The following is a 19,430-nucleotide window of genomic DNA, read 5'->3' as shown; positions in this document are numbered from 1 at the left end:
TTAAATATAGCATTTATTTCTTGAACAATAAAGTATGATGTTGCCTCCAAATAAAACAATTTAAGTAATATGTCTAAGTTACACTCAAAAAAATTAATTTGGCTATGATTACAAAGGTATGCCAAAATAAAGGCTTCATTTATTTAACTTTCCACCCCCGAGGTAATGACAACTACTTGATACCTATATTTCTTTTGTACCTTCTCTATTGCATTGCCCTATTTGTTTTTCTAAATTAATCAGGATTGTTCTTTCCATAGTCCAACATTAAAACTGTAAACCAAAACCTACTCTTCCAAGCCCTGTTATTGGCCTATTACCAGCTACATTTTCCTTGCAACCAAATGAGAAAAATACCTGCTTTTTAGATAGGTATTATATAAATACAAGAATCTAATGACAAAGGTATGAAGAACATATTGCCTCAGCTAGCTTCTCTGTTCCTTTTGTTGTTCAGTGAATATGGTTGTGTATTGTTCCCAACCCTGACCCTGACCTCTATTTAGAAAGCATGTGTGTGTACAATTACATTTGTTTCTTGAGTCTTTTCCTTTCAAAAAAATGTTTTAAAAAGCTAATAGTTGGTATATCTAAAAACTTTGGTGGCCACACCTACTCCAGTTGTTTCTATCTCATTGGATACGTTCCCCCTAATAAGATTTACATGTAAAAAGGGTTACCTATATTCCATATTTTTTTCTAAACTCTTCTCCTTACCAACAACCCCAGACTGATAGAGCTCCACATGCTACCTGGATTCTGGGAAAAGAAAAAAAAGGGGGGGCGAGGGGAGACTCTTAACGAGTTATTAATGGATTTAGAAGAGAATTTACATGGTGTTCAGGAAAGGAGAAGAACATTTGGGGGAGATTACTCTCAAGCTAAAGTGCCAGTGAGGTGGCTCTTTTGTAGGAAGGTGAATTTACGACACCATTTCCTCTTTTCACTTATTATACTGCCTGAGCTGTCATCAGTATATCGACAAGAAGTCTCTTTAAAAATGTCTTTTAGAATATCACCTACTGTCAGATACTCTCAGGCTAGTAAGAGCTACCTGACTGGACTCAACTCATTGAATAATTTGGGGTGATGAGAAATGCAGCAGGAAGGCCAGGGAGGGTTGGGGGGCAGGAGGGAGGGGGGTAAGAGATCAACCGAAGGAGTTGTATGCATGCATATAAGCATAACCAATGGACATAAGACACTGGGGGGTAAGGGAGGCCAGGGGATTGTCAAGGGCGGGGGCGGGGGGAAGGACACATATGTAATACCCTATGTAATACTTTAAGCAATAAAACAATAAAAAAAAGAAATGTAGGGAATAGGAAGTGTTGGGCCTTAAACAAACATAAGGACATTTAATTCCCAGTTTATTGGAGAATGGAATAATAAGAAATAATAAGAAGAGTGCTTTAAAGAAAATTAGTCAAATTTTATTTATTTCACTTTGTTTTAATTTTTTCTATATTCAAGACATATAGTGGAAAATCATTTATTTGCTCTTCTCTTTTTCCTTGTTGTGTCATATTTAAGATATATGACCAGGCTAATATAAATATTGTATTTCACCAATAGTACAGGTTAAACATTTTGTGCATAGTTAAACTTGAATGATTATTTTTGTGGCAAATATAGTCTCAATTTTACAAAGCTGAATCACAAATGAACATTTAGAACAGGTTCCTAAGTGGAGTCAACTTATATTTGTGATATCACCTGAGTGTCTATAATCTTGACTTCCTATGCAATTCATAGCTACTTGAGCAAAGGTGATTAATTTTCTTTCAATGATTCTATCGGTTTCTGTGTACTCTTCTTTTTGCATTTATTGACAGAGCTGGTGTGGTCAATGCTGAACAGGGAGTTAGCGGAATTGGGATTACTCTGTCATTATTTAATGGTGTGACTTTATAGAAATGATTAAGCTCACTGCCCCTATATTTCATCATCAGTGAAATAAAAGGGTTGTATTAAATAAAGTCTTGCTCATTTTCATGTTTTCTAAGTTTATACCCCAACTGGCTGTTAAGAAATACTTTTCTAAAGGTGATACTGTTTAAAAAAAAAAAAAAGGAGTAAAAGTGAGTTATTTAGAACTTTTGGTGTCTGGTTCAACTTTTCATAAATTGCATATTTTCTTATTTTAACCATAGTAATTTTAAATATTCATTGATTACATTTCAGGCTGACTCTATGAGTTAATGATCAGAAGTTGAGTATTTCAAAGACTTTCATGGAAATTCCTCAGTGATGTACACATGGTCAAATGACATCCCCATGGTGCTCCCTCCTCCTGACTTCAGTACTGCTGTCATTCCTTCACTCTGGGCCATTGCAGTTTTAAACTATTCAGAATAAAAATGCTACTTTTGATATCTATTTGATTTATTAGTCATTTTCAAATTATACACTCTCTACTATATGTTTCTTCAAATTCATGGGGTTGATTTGTTACTCCAAACATTTAAAAAATCTAATTAAATCAATTGAAGAACTGAAAACTGGGATAAGGAGTGTTTCCATTAATGGCCTCAAAGATCAATTTTCCTTTTCTCTCCAGAATATAAATGTGTTTCAAAGGGCAAGTAAAGTCAGTCTAATGGACATTAGAAGACAAATTCACACTAAAAATTTTCAATCCACCCTGATTCACAATTAAGTTACTTATTCTGGTTGCTTAACACTACCATTATTTAATCATTTAAGAGTGAGAACAGGCACGTTTCAGATCCAGTTTTCATTTATTTAGAAAATATTGAGAAACAAAATAACTTTGAAAATTAGTGTCAGTATCTTAGACAGCTTGTATTTCAAAAAGGAAAGGAAGAAAACAGAGTAAAAAAGCAAGTACTGGTACTTTCAAGTTGTTATATTGAGCCAAGAGTTCTTCTAAAACTTGGAGTGATTTCAATTGAGTTGTAATTCAAACTCATATGAAGCTTACAATGAGTGCACCTTCAACAGAGTATTGCAGCGAGTCTATAGGAACTGTCAGGAGCAGAAAGATTACTTCACAGTAATGACTGTTGAATTGAACTATGCTTTTTGATGTTTTACTTCCCGAATTGAATTGTTAGACAAGATTAATTGCACACAGTGAGAGTTTTAAATGAATGACTATGTAAACCATTAAGTTTCTCTGTATGCTATGGGGGGGGGGGGGAGCTGGAAGGTTTAAATGAATAAATGTATTTAATGCACAAAATGCCTGGGCTAATTGTAAAATTCCTTTACTAACATCCTTTACTGAAAATTGAAACCCACTTTATTCATCTGTCTTGGTTATATTGCTTTGGGTTGAAGTAATTTAATATCTCTGCTTTCCACTAATCTTTTAGCTCAACAGAAGTAAACAATAGGTTTCATAAATTAAAAATACACTGTTCTGAACATGCTTATAAGATTAAAAAAACAAGGCTGTAAACATTTATGACTGAAACAAACTAGATTGTTCAAATACTGCCATGATGTATCATGTATATCAATATGGCACTGATATCAGTTAGAATGCAAACAAGGTTTTAAATGATGTGCCCCTTCATTTCAGCTGGAGAATCCGCTTCACACCATCTGCCTATCAGATGGTTAGGAACCAGGACTGCGTATTAATGCCACATGTTCGATTTTCCTCCTTCTTGTAATGGTTAGCTTCATATTGCTAATAGCTGTGCATAAGCACTGTCGATGAAATTTCTGTGACTGTGGAGTGATGAGATATTTATAAGCTGCCTGTCTCCCTGAATAATCAGTAGGAAGAATGCCAGACATAAATAACTTATCAATTCCAGCATATTAATAATAACTACCATTGGCTATAATCTACTGCATGTTTAAAATGGCTTCTTCTAAATTTGGGTAAAGTGGCATAGACTAATAAAAAGTCTATCATATGGAAGCTTTGAATGCGGACTATCTCTTGCATATAACCCATTTTATTTTACCTATTAAGTTTTGGGAAATGCATTTTATATGGAATGCGATGTAAAAGTAGACAACCTATCAAACATTTGGAAGTCATCTTGATGCCTTTGAAACCAAAGATCAAAGATTGGACCTTTCAAGTTAATGAGCAAACAAACAGATCAGAGAAAGAATTTGACAGCAATATGTCTTTTTTATTGATATTTATAATCTACAGTTGTAATCTACACTTTATAACTAGGGGTACTGACTTATTTGAAATAAATAGACTGGGGACTTTTCCTTTTGTTAAAGAGAGTGATCAGGATTGTATAATGGCATTTGAAGGATTTAAAGGCTGTTTTGATAAAAGTTGAAAGCAGCAGAAGAAAGCTATCTTTGCAAAGTAAAATAAGGTACTTAAGTGGTAACAATGCCTGCTTTCCTTCTAAATGATAAACCTATGGATTGGTTTTTGGATATTGAACATGAAGTAGTGGAGGTTTTGTATCAATGTAGCACAAAGTGCAGATTTTTGTGATTTTTTTTGATGAATTTGATCAATGTAGTTTACTAAATCAAATGCTTTGATAGAAACATAATGTTTAGATCTCCAATTGTCTAATGGCTAAGTTTTCACTCTGCTCTTAGGTGGCTTTTGTCATATTTGCATTTTTGTGTGTAGCTGAACAATAGCAAAACTAAATATAAGGACATGATGAGTATTATGGGTTACTTGATAATAATTACTACCATTTTGCAGAGGGCTTAGTATGTGCCCTTACTGTAGCATATATCATTTCACACATATTTTCTACTTCCCTATGAGATCAGAAATGGTATCTCAGATTTTAGCGATTAGGATTTTGAAGCCACAGGAATTATATAGCTTGCTGTGCAGTATTCCAGGTAAATTAGATGCATGTTGTCCAAAGTTTGTATGGTTTTTTGGCATGCTTTTTTTTTCAACCACCATATTTACTCCTTATATGAAACAGAGATTAGATAACGAGGATTTCCCATACAGTTTTGTATTCAACAAGAACTTAAAAAAATTGTAGCGGAGCATCAGAAAGTGAAAGTAAAAGTACAGGAACTCTATAAGCCAAGATAAAAATAATTTCTAACAATAACCAGTTTTTAAAATATATATAGAATTTGCTCTGATGGAGCAAAGCAGAATTGGGCCCCCAGCATTGAGTTTGTATGATAATTCAGACAATAATATGACAAGCAATGTTTCTAAATTCTGTGTAAAATCTATTCTTTTGTAAGAGAAGAGTTTGTTGAGATCAAATATAAATGAAAAAAAGAAACAAGTTATTTTTCATGATATAGACATTTGGACTCTAAGTTTGATTGCCAACCCTTTTCCTGAGGGTCAATCAGACTTTTTTTTTTGATAAATTTGATCAATGTGGTCTACTAAATCAAATGCTTTGATAGAAACATGATGTTTAGGTCTCCATTTGTCAAATGGCTAAATTTTCACTCTGCTATTAGGTAGCTTTTGTCATATTAGAGACTTATCCTTTCTCTGAAGGAAAATGTATTTTTTAAACAAAATATTTCTCAACCCATTATTTTCATCAGTAATTAAAGCTTCCCCATTGATGACGATGAAATTGGATTTAGAATCTCTTAAAGTAGAATCATATTACATTAGACTTCTCAGTTCAGTACATGTTTTTGTCATAGTATACGAGATACTACAAATGTTCTTTGAGAGGATAAAAAAGTGTGATTGGTGAGGTAAGTGGGTTAATCATTCTTTAGTATAAGAGATTTTTTTTAAAAAAAAAATTCATTTTTTGATTTGTTCCTTGTTTTCCCTAATGAAAGAAAAAAAAAATCTGTCGAAAATGTGTGAACTAAATTCAGGATCAGGAGCAATTATGTAAGCTGTTTAAGTCACGATTACAGTAGATTCCAGGTTGATTTATGGATGTAGTGTTGTTAGAGATGAATACATGTGTGACTCTGCATCGGAAACACAGAGAAGCGCTGCATGGCCTGGCTGTCCTCTGCTTCTGCTGTGGTAGGCGAAAGGCACGAGACTCACTTCTGCCAAGTGCCGCACACTGGAGCAGTAGGTCTCAAACGCCGATTCCTCCTTCCAACCTGATTTTGTATTTGAATGCGTCCTCCTAGATTTGTATGCATATTCACTATTGAGAGCCACTGCGATTAGGCTCTGCTTAGTTAACAAGCTTTCACTGTAAGATGCAGACACACTTCAGTGTAAATGACTGTCACCAAGTGATGTAAGCTCATTGAGCATCAGATTAAACCTGTTGGAAGGTAGACGCACTGATTCCTCAGTCCTTCCCAGAAATAGTCTGTGGCTATGACTCCAGGGAAGATAACCTCTACTTTTACCATGCACTCCAGCTACTCTCTATCTGGTGTAGAGTATCGCTTTAGGAAACACGGGATCACCTAGCTCAGCAGGAACAAGGGGTTGTTTTGACAGGGAAGGGCTAAAAGCAGAGGTAAAGTTGCAGTAGTGTAAGTGTCGAGTATTCAAGGAGGGGACAACAAACATCTCCATGAAGCTGAGGCAAGGGGAGAAAGCTGAACTGAGGAAAGGACTAGGAGGAGAGTGAGAGAAGTGGATGGTATATGTTATGGGTCACCAGTGTTAACACAAGGAGACAATTCTTGATTACATGGAAAGTGGTTCACATTCAGAATTCTCTATGAAGTATAGACGAAAAAAAAGTTATTTTGTGAGTTCATTACATTCACCCCTCGCCCCCGCAAAAGTAACTTTATTAGAGAACAAAATGTACAATGGGGCTTGTTTCTAAAGCAAGTTATAGGTTCTGTGCTAAGTTTGTATTATAGAGACAGCAAATTGGAGGGACTTGAGAGTCACATCAGATATTTGAAGGGGCCACTGCAAGGCCATCAGGAAGTGCTGGAAGCGCAGGGGTTGGGGTGTGGGGCTTTTGTCATCTTCTCCATCCCAGGCAGACGCAGATTTGGTGAGAGTCACCTTCTATTAATGAGATTTGCTACTCCTAGTAGATCCAGGTTAACTTTCACATAAACATAATGTTTGAAATTATTTACATTGTTAGTGTCAAAATAATGACTATATTTCCCCTTCGGTTTTCCAATTAATCTACTTTGAGAAGCATTTTTTTTCATTCAGTGACAATTTGTGCCAGGCATTGTGGTAGGTGTTTGAGATGCATATTCTAAGGAAGTATTTCTGTCCTTTCAGTATTATAACCTAGTGGAAGGGGCTAACCCTAAACCTACCCCACTACCACAGGCCCTCTCTTAAAACAAAAACAAAAACAAAAAAAGGTAAAAATAGTTTAAGGGACTGAGTTTCTCTTCTCAGATTGCACATTAACATGATGTGAGGAGCAGCAAAATGAACCCAAAATATACAAATGCAGGGCCCCAATGAGAATCTCAGAGGATAGAACTCAGCTATTTGCACATTTTAAAACTCCAGGGGTGATTCACAGCACAGAGGATGGCAGACTCATACAGCAGGGCTGAGAACACAGGCAAGTGGATGGCTAGCTCTACTCTGTAGGAGTGGGGTGGGGAAGGTCAGCCCTTTAAAATAAGTGAGTTTTGAGCTGATTCTTAAAATGTTGATAACTGTTTCCCAGGTAGGCCGAAGAGTCGGGAACCTTATTCTGCTACTCCTAGAGCATAATATTTAAGCCACTGCATGATGGATGCATAGGTGGATCTGGAGTAGGGGACTGGAGAGCTTTTCTAGAAGGTGGGAATAATGCAAAGTCTGGCTTGAAAGAAGGAATGTAGGCCTTTAGAGGAAGTGGAAGAAGGCCTGTATGTCTGGAGCACAGAGATCAAGGGGAACCTGAGGGAACAGATGACGTTACACAGATAGGTAGGAACTGAGCACAAAGGGCGCTCACAGCCAGGCAGAGCTTCCAACTAGCACTTAAGAGCAGCCATTGCATGTCATGTTGGATTTTTATTTTCATAAGGTTACATTGACTGCTAAGAGATGGGAGGGGGAGGAAGTGAAATCTGTTAGGATGCTATTACAGGATTCCAGGGACGAAAAGTTGGCAGTTTGCACGAGGGAAAATCAGTGGGAATGGAGAAAATTGGGTAGATTTGAAGGTTATTAAAGAACTAAATGTGTGTGACACACACACATTATATGTTATGTCATTTGGAATTTTATTAGAAATGTACAACTGGGGAAACTGTCAAGTGGAAAAACAGAAGAGCACCATAAATTAGATTAGAGAGATGATAAAATTACTAAAAGTATTTTTAAAAAGTTGACAATGAATGTAGTCAGCTAAGGAGAAGTAGATTTCCTCTATCCGAGGGAACTGCAGTCAGCCATGATGTCCCTACCCTGGACTGCACTTGCCTATTGAGGAGCTAGAATGCAAGGCATGATTAGTTTTTACTCAACATGTGGCTTTCTTCACCTAGTTTATCTTATTTAAATTTCATACTACCCCTTTGTGAATATAATGGTTTTACAGATGAAGAAACCATACTCAAGAAGATTTTATGGCTTCTCCAATGCCATATCATGCATAGTTATGTTTTATGCTACTGAATTAGATTCAGATATTCAGTATAATAGCAATCATATCTCAAGTTGTAGGTTTGTCTTTTTTATTCAAATACTACATGTAAATCAAAGTTAAAGGCCCTAGAAGTGTCATAACTTGGAGATGGAATGACATTAGTCAACAAAGAAAAGGGACAAGTAGAATGTGCACATTTGTAACAAGTCAAAGTTGAGGAAGAGAGATTTTCTGGGAAACACTAAGAGAACTTTAAGAGAACAGGAAAGAAAATATTCTGGAACATCTTCGAAGGAAATGAGTAACTGGGGAGAAAATTCAATCATAGGAAGATGAGAGAATCATTTCAAGTTGGAACTTAAAAGGCAATAAATGCTAGCTCCAGACCCAGAAGAATTGTTTGAATTTAGATCAGTGCCTTTTTGTGGGGGAGTGGTTATCAAGTTTTCATGCAAAGATCTAATCTGAAGGTTTTGTGTTGGGGTGAAGGTAGTCAAGACCTCTTTGGTTTGATTTGAAGGAATGGTGAGCTCTTCTCCTAATCTCAAAAAAAAGAGAGAGAGATTTCTACAGAAAAATACTTTTATAATTCCTGAGGCTATAACTTATTTGCTGTAGTAACCAAAAGTGATGATTAGTGGGGAGGAAAAGAAGGAGAGAATTGTGCAGTCTCTAATCCACCAGCTGGAAGTGGAAATAAATCACATAAATAAATTTAAACCAGGCTGAAGAACTGTAGTCAGAAACTTTGAAGCAGTCATAGTAGAAATAAATATAGAGGGAGATGGTGGTGGTATATAGTGTCTCATGGACTATTAAAGTTTTACAATGAGGAGAGATCATATATTTCAGTGTATGATTTTTTGCAGATGAGGAATGCCAAGATAAAGTGAGTTGCCTTGGTAACAATTCAAACATTTAGCCCAGCTGGTGTGGCTCAGTGGTTGAGCATGGACCCATGAAGCAGGAGGTCAGGATTCCATTCCCAGTCAGGGCATATGCCTGGGTTGTGGGCTCAATACCCAGGAGGCAGGCAGGGTGCAGGAGGCAACCGATCAATGATTCTCTCTCATCATTGATATTTCTATTTCTCCCTTTTCCTTCCTCTCTGAAATAAAAATATTTTTTGAAAGTTCAAACATTTAAAGAAAATAAACATTCCCCTGCTCAAAAACCTCAGCTGGCTATGTCTATACTATACATAAAGCATGGCCTTCCTTGCCTGCTCTTTTATAATCTGATCAACTCTATTTCTAATCTCACATCCACTTCTACCTTCTGTTCTCTGGCTGAACAGAGACAGATCGCTCTGGACAAACATAATGGCCTGTGCCAGGGAAGTGAGTCATGGAGCAAGGATGTTCCAGAAAAGGGGAACAGCATGTGTGAAAGCACAGGCTTCGAGAGGCAGGGCATGTGTAAGTCCTGGTGGCATGTTCGGTGTAGCTGGAGTGTGGCATGAAAATGAGCAAACTTTAGGTGACAAGGTAGGATTACTCCTTAGGGTAAGACTTGGTGAACTGGTACGCAGTTCCAATTGTTCCCCCTTTAGGCCGCTGGAGAGCATTTTTAAGCAGGGAATGACATGTTCACATTGGTTTGTCGGAGAGGTAATTCTGGCTGCATTCTACCACTATCCTTCTTTGTATGAATTATGTTTCTGCTAATATTTAATTTAGGAGTTTAGAGAGCACTCTCCCATTTATATCCATTTTTTTTGGCTAGGTGGGGATGAATATATGTTATCAAAGTATGGCATAAAGGAGTCAGATACTTAAATGTGTTTGTATGCCTGTTATATAAAGCACATGAACTATTACATCAAAAAATCCGATTTTGAATTACCTCATTTTTAATTTATTCTCTTAAGGTCTGACAGCAGCAGCTGCAGCGGCTGCCGCTGCTACCAATGCAGCGATTGCTGAAGCAATGAAGGTGAAAAAAATCAAGTTAGAAGCCATGAGCAACTATCATGCCAGTAATAACCAACATGGAGCAGATTCTGAAAATGGGGACATGAATTCAAGTGTCGGTGAGTTGTATGTTCACTGAAATGTATTGTAATCATTTTGCTACCAAATTACCTTATTTTCCAGAACAAAACTATTGGTTACCCATTCAAGAAGTTGTTCCTTTTATCTCCAAAACAATGTATATTTTGAAGATACTACTTAGCTTCTAATAACATGCAGTTTAAATAAATAATTAGCAACATTATTTTTTATTATAAGATCAACTTTATGCCTGCAACTTCTATAAGCATTCAGTTAACATCTTTTATAATACAAATAAGTTTTAATAATCAGAATTCTAAAATATTGATTATGGGTAAGGTGGCAGAAGAATATTTACAAACAAAATCATACTCTTTCCCTTTTTTATTCTTAATGTGTTTCTTCTTCAATAATAAATTTGCTTTAGCAGCCAACATATAACTTAATCCTTTCATGTGATGACAAGAATAAGAATTATTTTGATAATTAATTTTTTCTATATACAACTATTATCCATTTTTCTCATATTAGATATATAACTTTAATTTCTTTTGATTTTTTTTCTTGTGGTATGGAGAAAAGATGAAAAGTTTGCAATCACTATTAAAACCAAAGGAACAGTTTTTTTTTCTTTGCAGAATTCATCTGGGTAATCTGTTTTGCCAAACACAATGAAATTACTTTTCATTGACATCGTTAGTATCCATGTGTTGGTCAGACACAAAATTTTATCCTGCCACTGCACTGTGTGGTTCCCTTTAAAATGTAGAAATCATGCTCAAAGTATAATTTACCAAGAGAAATTTAGATGCCATAAGATGTGTGTAAGACACTATTTCTACCAAATGTTCACACAGGACACAATCATTCATGACAGTTCCATTAAGTTTTCTTTTCCATGCATGATTTTAACAGATTATTTCTTTATATAATGAATGAACTCTCCACTTTCAGTACATTGGTGTGGTTAAGGATATATGGGGGAATACTATGGATAGAAAAACATCAGTGCTTGCATTTGTGGTGCTTCCAGTGAGAATATAGGGGCAGCAGATTCTTTACGTCATTCACATGCATAAATTTAGACCTTTAAAAGTTAAAAACTTGCCACTGTGTGAACATCTGAAAGGTGTCATAGCTCAATTCAGGTGTATGGAAGAAAAGGTATTTTCAATTGGTTAGAGCATAGTCTCACTACACCAGGATTGAGGGGTTCCATCCCTGGTCAGGGCACATACAAGAATCAACCAATGAGTGCGTGAGTAAGTGGAACAACAACCCAAATGTTGTTCTCTCTCATTCTCTCACACACACACACACACACACACACACACACAATCTCTCTCTTCCTCTCTCCCTCTCCCTTCCTCTTTCTCTCTAAATATCAACACATAAAAATTTTATAAAAATGATTGAAGTAAAATGAATTATAACTAGAGCAAAATTAGACACCCATATAAATTTTAATTATTATTTTGAAACACAATCTCAATTGTTATCAAATTTTAGAAGAGTAAGATTTCAATGCAGGCTATTCTTAATAGTTGGTTTGGGGAAGAGAGATAAACAAGTTATGCATTTTAATAATATTTAAAGCAAAATATATTAAAACATGATACTTCTGTTCAAATTTCTGAGCAGCAGAACAGAAATTTGACTTTGGAGAAACCAGCAGGCATGAGAAAAGGAGACCACAGCTCATAATTAAGCATTGACATCGACTTAATAATTAATATAATAGAAAAATATTTGCCTACTGACTTAATAATAGTTTACCTTCATTATGTGGGTACATCGGGTATCACATGATACTTAAAAAACAATTTGAATTTTCTTTTTCTTTTATTCGGAAGAAATCACTTTTCTTTCATGAAAGTATTTAGTTGGTAGACTATATTGTTTTTCAGTTTTGACACCCATCATCCAACACCAATTTAAACCAGAGCAGAAATTTAATTGAATCTTCCTAGAGGGTCTTAGTATTTTGGGGTTGTTGTAATATTGGTGTCATTGCTAGTCCTTAGGCATGTAGATCATTTATTTACATATCAATAGTTGATTTGAGGTGGAAATGTTATATTTGTCATTTTTATTCTATTGTCTCACATGCTACTGTCCTCTAAGAATTTATGACTTATTATCCTTCCTGAGCACACCCCCTGCCTTCCTCCTTTATCTAGAGATCAGGAAACAAGAGTTTGGGGGAAGGGGAGGGTACAAGGCCAGGGTAGGGGTGGGGATTGAGCTCCTATAGATCAAAGTGCTGGGTGAATTAGCAGTGGCTTTCTATGGGCCTAGCTTCTCTGATTCTGAGAACACCACTTGCCTCTTGGTAAGTGTTCAATAATTACTTGGTCTGTGACTTTGCAAAGTTAAGGAAATCTGGAAAATGGCTTAAATAATAGTATTACATCATAATAATTCAAGGAGATCATATTTGTCAAGTGTTTATCACTTTATTTATTACCATGCCTGTTTTTCACTTTGGACACCAGTAAGATTTGGTATTGCTTTGGCCGTTATTATTATTTCTCCAAATTTACCCTTTTGAAAATCACCTTTGTCCTCTTTTTACAGTCAGTAACTGCTTCCTCCTCTGTTTTCCTATTATCTCTGATGGGTGTTATTTGTTAAACTACTGGCCTGTGAGGAAACCTGGGGGAGCTGTTATGTCATTTGAATTTTGTTGTAAGTTTGATTTTAGCTCATTCTAGGAGCACAAAAAAGATCATACCACAGTCCCAGTATGTAAGAGGCATCCAGTTAATGGGTGGGGTGGCTTGGTGTGCGAACTCTGGGAGGATGTGCTGGATCTTTTAGGAACATCGTTAGCATGAGCGGCTCAGGAAGTTGTATTGGAGCATAAGAATTCCAGGAGGAATCCCAAGAATCTCTAGGGCCAGTATTTCAGAATACAAGCTTACTGATCTCACAAATCTATCAACTGGCTCTTTGAAGTAGTAAAACCCCTCAGAGAGGTGCCACTTAATGATGTATTGTTGCTCCTTAGCTCTGCCCAAATCCAGTGACAATTTTGAAGCTATTTCAGGGTTCTTTTTTTTCTTGCACTCGCCTGGCTCACATGTTTTGTTGCACATTTCAGATTTTCCTATGCAAGAACACTGTTTTTCCCTTTGGTTGTAAATAAACTCATTATCTGAGGAAATAGAATTTTGGGGGGCTTGGTTTGGTTCCATCTGGCTTGTTGGACTCAAGGGATATTTTTATTATAAAAGTCCCCTTCCAATTCTTAATATGAATCACAAAAATTAGCCAAACAAAGGGGTTTAAAAAAACTTTGACACTGACAAATAAGTATGGTGCATTCTAATTTTACCTGGTGACCTTGAGCTCATGTCTTTCCAACAGAGTGATCACTTTAGGAAGAACTGAGAACTTCAGGATAGATCTGAGTGAGGCATCAGCATGCTGAGTAAAATATATGGCCATGTCGCCATTCTCCCTCATCCACAATCAATTGGATTCTTTTAGTTTAATATTTACTCGCTAAGATGAGATGCTAGTCTGCATGGTGATAAACAGTCAGCTCCTGGCATCTGAAGGTGACCTGTCAGTTCATATGGACAAATCTCCTGCTTACTGAAATGTACAAAATAAATCATTAAAGCAGGCAGGTGCTCATTCCCAGATTTAAATCACCATAGATTTATGATTTGAATTAATGCTTCATTTGGCCATAGAAATAGATGCTGAGACAAATGATATGCACTGGTTGGGACTTCCATACTGTAGCCATCCTGATATTGATTACCGAGATGTCTTTGCAATCTCTTGTTTATATCAAGTACTATCTTGTGACAGGTTGGCTGATATGAGCTACATTGCAGATAAGAAGGAAAAATGCCCTGGATTCTTTTTAGTGGCAACACTATCCACAACATTCAGGCCAGATAAATTGCTATTTTTTTGCTTTAAGGACTGATCTACATAACCAGCTTAAAACATGCTGCTTGGAAATTGGGACTGGGATAATGGAAAGGCAGAATTTAAAACCGGTGAACTCAAGGTCAATTCCATAGTATCTCTAGTTATGTGTTTTTATCTGCTTATTATTTTTTTGTCATCATGAACATTTTTGAAGACACTAAATTAAGCACAATTGATTTAATCTAAATAAAGGAAACTTAATTTTACTTCTAGTTTTGAAATGCTGTATAAATATTGACATAGCTAGCATCTCTTAATAGTTTCTGTGTTATTTAAATACTTGCTAAACCTAATATCTTACTCCCTTAACTAATGACAACATAGGAAACGACTCTTTAAAGATAAATACATTAAATATTATTCCCAAGTCTGAGACTTCGTGGACTTAATTTACCAAGAGACAGGAAAAGACTGCATTTTTTTTTTTTTACTTCTCTTAACATTTTATTTAAGGAAAACACTATGTACACAGTTTAAAGAATACTCAGAGGATTTAAGAGGGACCTTTGCCACAAGCTAATATCTGACTCACAGAACTGGTAAACAGCTATCAACAATAGTAGATTGCTTGCTTAGTAGGAAATGAGTTCATATCTATTCAACATGTGATCTCAAAACAGATGTCCTGAGAAAATCTTATTGTTTAAACTATAGTCATAATCCCCAACTGCTGTTATTTCTTTAAGGAAGTGAAGTAATCTTGAGACTTCGGTCTTTTCTCTTTCTGAACCTTGTGAAGTAAGTGTCCACGGATGCAGTGATCCACGAACCTGAACACATTTCAAACCCTGCAATGTAGGATTCTTTTTCATTTTCTCAAACTTGCAATAGTTATAGGATGTAGGAGTTTCAATTAAAAACAAGAACTTGAGTTTGTTATTAACAGCTGGGTTTTTCAGTTGTGTTCTTACTCCTTACTTTGGTTCATCAGCCAAAACAAAACAAAGCAAATGGAACACAAACAAAAAACAAGCCAGTCAGATAGGGAGATAAAATTATCTTCCCCAGCTGACTATTCCTTCTCTCTCTCTCTCTCTCTCCCTCCCTCCCTCCCTCCCTCCCTCCCTCCCTCCCTCCCTCCCTCCCCCTATTCATACAGAAATAGAATAGTTTACACTGTAGTACTTTCTTCTCAGTCACGGAAGGAAAAATTAATTTTATGATTTCAGGAAGAAGTCTTGGAGACCTTGAGAAAGCAAATAGAAGGAAACTGAGAACACAGGCCACCACACAGAGAGCTCTGCAGTTGCACATTGGATTCTCTGCCTTGGCAATGTTAATGAACCTCAAATCCTTCCTATAATTAGATGAGGGAATTGCTTATATTTTCAAACAGATGATGCTGCTATAATGAAACGATTGACAGGGAATTTAAGAGTGTCTACAGTAGTCATTTGGTTTCTGTTATAAAAAAAAAAAGTTTAAAAAGAAGATTGGCTTTAGACATAGGTCCTGAGAGAGGTAGTCATTTACATAGCATACTATGACAGGTGTCTTTGTATAGTAGGGAAATAAATTGGAAGACTGGAGAAATGATGGGCAGGTATACGCAAATTTTTGGGGAGGAGGGTGTCCTATGCTTATTCTGCTTAGGTTCTTTAAAAGGGGCCGAGACTCCAGAGATGGATCCCGATTGAGTGCACAGCTGTAACTGCTGATGAGCTAATTGCTCCTTATCTCTCAGCCCCATTCATCTTCATTTTTTACCAATTACTGAGAATTATCTGTGTTCTCAGTTGGATATGAGAGTTAATCCTTTTTGGTTAAGCTGGCAGTACTGTGAGCAGATTCCAAATCGGTGGGTGAAAAAGCCAAAGCTAGCTTGCTCTAAAAATGTCTCCAGTTCAATTACAGTATCACTGATTCATAAGAAATTTGCCATTGTTTAACAGATTAAATATGGAAAGTTTTTTTTTTTTAACTTTCTTAATGTTTCTCTGCCTAACAATGATTTTTAAGATCCTTCTTCCTGTCTGATGAGTAAAAGTTAGCCACATTAACAGGCAGGGTCTTGTAAACATGGAAACACACAAGATGACCCTAAAAGGCCAGAGGATTCTGACACATGCAATGAGAAATCTTTTAGAACTGATAGCTGTCAATTTATATATAAACACTTGGAATCGATGGTCTTGCTCTCTGTGGCTTCACATATGGCGAGGGAATGTGTGTCCAAACATAAACCTTTTCACAAATGTCACATTAGTGGAATTTTAATGGAAGGACCACATAAGCATCTCCTGAAAGTGTACGAACTGCCATGGTTTGTAATTCAATTGATTGTGAATAAGCCATATGGTTCACATCATTCTCTATGCAGAAGATGTCTTCATAGCCTGACATTTCAAACAAAATTGCTTACTCCAACATTAAAAAAAAAATTAAGAATAATAACTTTCCTTTCAGAAATTTTAATGCTTTTGTAAATACTTAACATTTCTGGCATTTTTCTTCATTAAGTACTTATAATAAGTAATGTAATATAAACATATAAAGAATAAATAGCTAATTTTAAACAAAATTATCAAAAAATCATTTTTAAACTTTGAACATCTTATAGCATAATCAAGATAAGTTTTTCTAGATGTTCTAAAAACTGATATAGGAGAGTAGAGAGCAAAATATATCAGGAGATTTAGCTTTTAGTCATCACGAAGCTAATAGGTAAGTTAGCTACTTAAATAAGTCTCTTAATTTTCAGTTCTCTTATTTAATAAATAAGGTGCTTGATGCCCAATTACTCTCTTGACTCTAAAATTCTTTGAAATCTCAATAGGAGATTGAGGGGACGAGAGAAAAGAGGGGACAGAGAGAGAGAAACATTGATGTGACAGAGACACATCAATTGGTTACCTCCCACACATGCCCTAACCAGGGGTGTGGATTAGACCTGCAAGCCAGGGTATGGGCACTTCACTGGGAATCAAATCTGTAACCCTCCTGTTTGCAGGCTGACACTAACCAATGAGCCATGCCAGCCAGGGCTAGAGTGATTTCAAAGGCAAAATAGAAACCTGAAACAACCTAAATGCCTAAAACAAGGCATTATTGAGCATATTATAATACATCATTTCATATTATAACTAGAGGCATGGTGCATGAAAATTCATGTACTCGGGAGGGGGAGTCCCTCAGTCTGGCCTGCACCCTCTCACAGTCCAGGATCCCTTGGGGGATGTCCACCTGCCAGCTTACACCTACTCCTTGGGGGATAGGGCCTAAGCTGGCAGTCAGATATCCCTTTGGCAGTCCAGGAGCCCTTAGGGGATGTCTGACTAATGCAGGGAGCGGGCCTAAGCTACAGCCGGACATCCTTAGCTCTGCCTTTGCCACCGCCACCACCAGCCTGGCTTGTGGTTGAGCGGAGCTCCCCCTGTGGGAGCGGCACACTGACCACCAGGGGGCAGCTTCTGCATTGAGCGTCTGCCCCCTGGTGATCAGTGCACGTCATAGCGACCATTCCCACTCATTCCACCATTAGGGTCAATTTGCATATTACCCTTTTATTATATAGGATATTTCACATATTATCTAACCATTACATATGATAAATAGGGTAGAAAATATTTATTCTGGATATAAGAACAAAAGATGATATAGAATTTTACACTGTTGTAATATATATCCATTTCATCGGAGTTTGAAAGGAACTAGGTAAGAATGTTAACATTCGTATGATATATTGGAAGATTTATGAATTTTTAAATTTTAATATTACTTAAAATTAGATTATTTTAAAATGACATGAGTGTATAAATAACTGGTCATTTTACTAAACTCCTTTTCATGATTTTACATGAATTGGATGGCATCATTTTGCATTTTCTCGCATAACACTTTTTATTTTCAATGTTTATAAAAATAATAGAAACACTAGTTATCGTAACAAGTGATTATGAACAATGCTAAAAAGGAAATATGTTTAAAATATTTGAACATACATTTCTAAATCCATTTCTACACGTTGATACAATCATTAGAGTAGGATCAGTAACATGTACTAGTACCCTGTTTGATTATTAAATGTATTATGTGGTATAGATAGGCAGAATGTAGAGAATATTTCCACTTTTTATGTAGTGTGTTTCATTTTCATGAATTTTTTTTTATTTATAACCATATTAGAAAATATTGATCCAACATTTTTGTTTTTGTTTTAATACTGCCTATTCCAACTAAATGAGAGGATAATGTTATAAACCTGAAATTCAAGCATTTCATACTAAGAAATGTAAATGAAATTATTTTATTTAATGCTGTATCCTTGTGTAATCATAAAACATACGGAAATGTAAGATCTACCCGATTGTTATACGTATTTATTATATGGTAGACTCCATCACATTCCAGGAGATCAAATGCATTTGTCATGACCTCGGAAATGTTACTTTCTTCAAGGAATGTGCTAAAAATGATCCTTGTAACTCTACATCAGCATATAATATTGTTTATATAAGCTTCAAAAAAAGTATAGTGGGAGAAAACAGTTCAGTTTAAAATAACCCCAGGCCTTATTCAATCATTTTAATATCAGATAATTCTTATGATTACCTGATATTAGAAAGTATATTGAAGTGTTACTATGGCATTCATGTATTGTGAATGGGAGAGCACAGGTTTATAGCTCTGAGCCCAATGCCCCTGTCACCAGACCTAACATTTCACATTTATGTGACTGATTCTTCTCTAAATTGTCCAAATATTCCAAAATTGTACAAAGCCATTTGTATGAATCATGCCATGTCAAATTGAATACAGAATAGGAATAAATGATGATAAGCAAATAATATAGTCATTGACATAAATATGTAAAATGTCAATTCACTTATGATGAAATAATGTGCCACCTATAACCTTGCAGACTGGCGATGCCTCCCCCCCCCAAAAAAAAAAAAACGAACCTGGGCTATTTGGAAGATAGGAAAGAATAGAGGGTCTAAATATGGTTTCCTTTAACAGCAGGTCATAATGGAAACACAGACCCTTACATTCAGTGCTGAGAGAATTACCAGTTTGATAATGATTAGGAATGTTGTTATTAAAACAG

At 36.0% G+C, this 19,430-nt stretch overlaps 1 protein-coding gene across 2 annotated transcripts in view; it reads left to right on the top strand.

The window, feature by feature from the left end:
* The window catches only part of DACH1 (dachshund family transcription factor 1), a 446,835-nt gene that overhangs the window by 221,310 nt on the left and 206,095 nt on the right, over window positions 1-19,430 (top strand). For both annotated transcript variants that reach the window (XM_059684811.1, XM_059684810.1), the window contains one exon: window positions 10,312-10,473. In XM_059684811.1, the coding sequence (XP_059540794.1) occupies window positions 10,312-10,473 (162 nt within the window). The remainder of the gene's footprint in view (window positions 1-10,311; window positions 10,474-19,430) is intronic.

The sequence above is a fragment of the Myotis daubentonii genome, chromosome 2 (assembly GCF_963259705.1).
Source record: "Myotis daubentonii chromosome 2, mMyoDau2.1, whole genome shotgun sequence".
Taxonomy (NCBI): domain Eukaryota; kingdom Metazoa; phylum Chordata; class Mammalia; order Chiroptera; family Vespertilionidae; genus Myotis; species Myotis daubentonii.
Note: the sequence above shows the minus strand (reverse complement) of the source record. Positions and strands in the feature narration are given on the sequence as shown.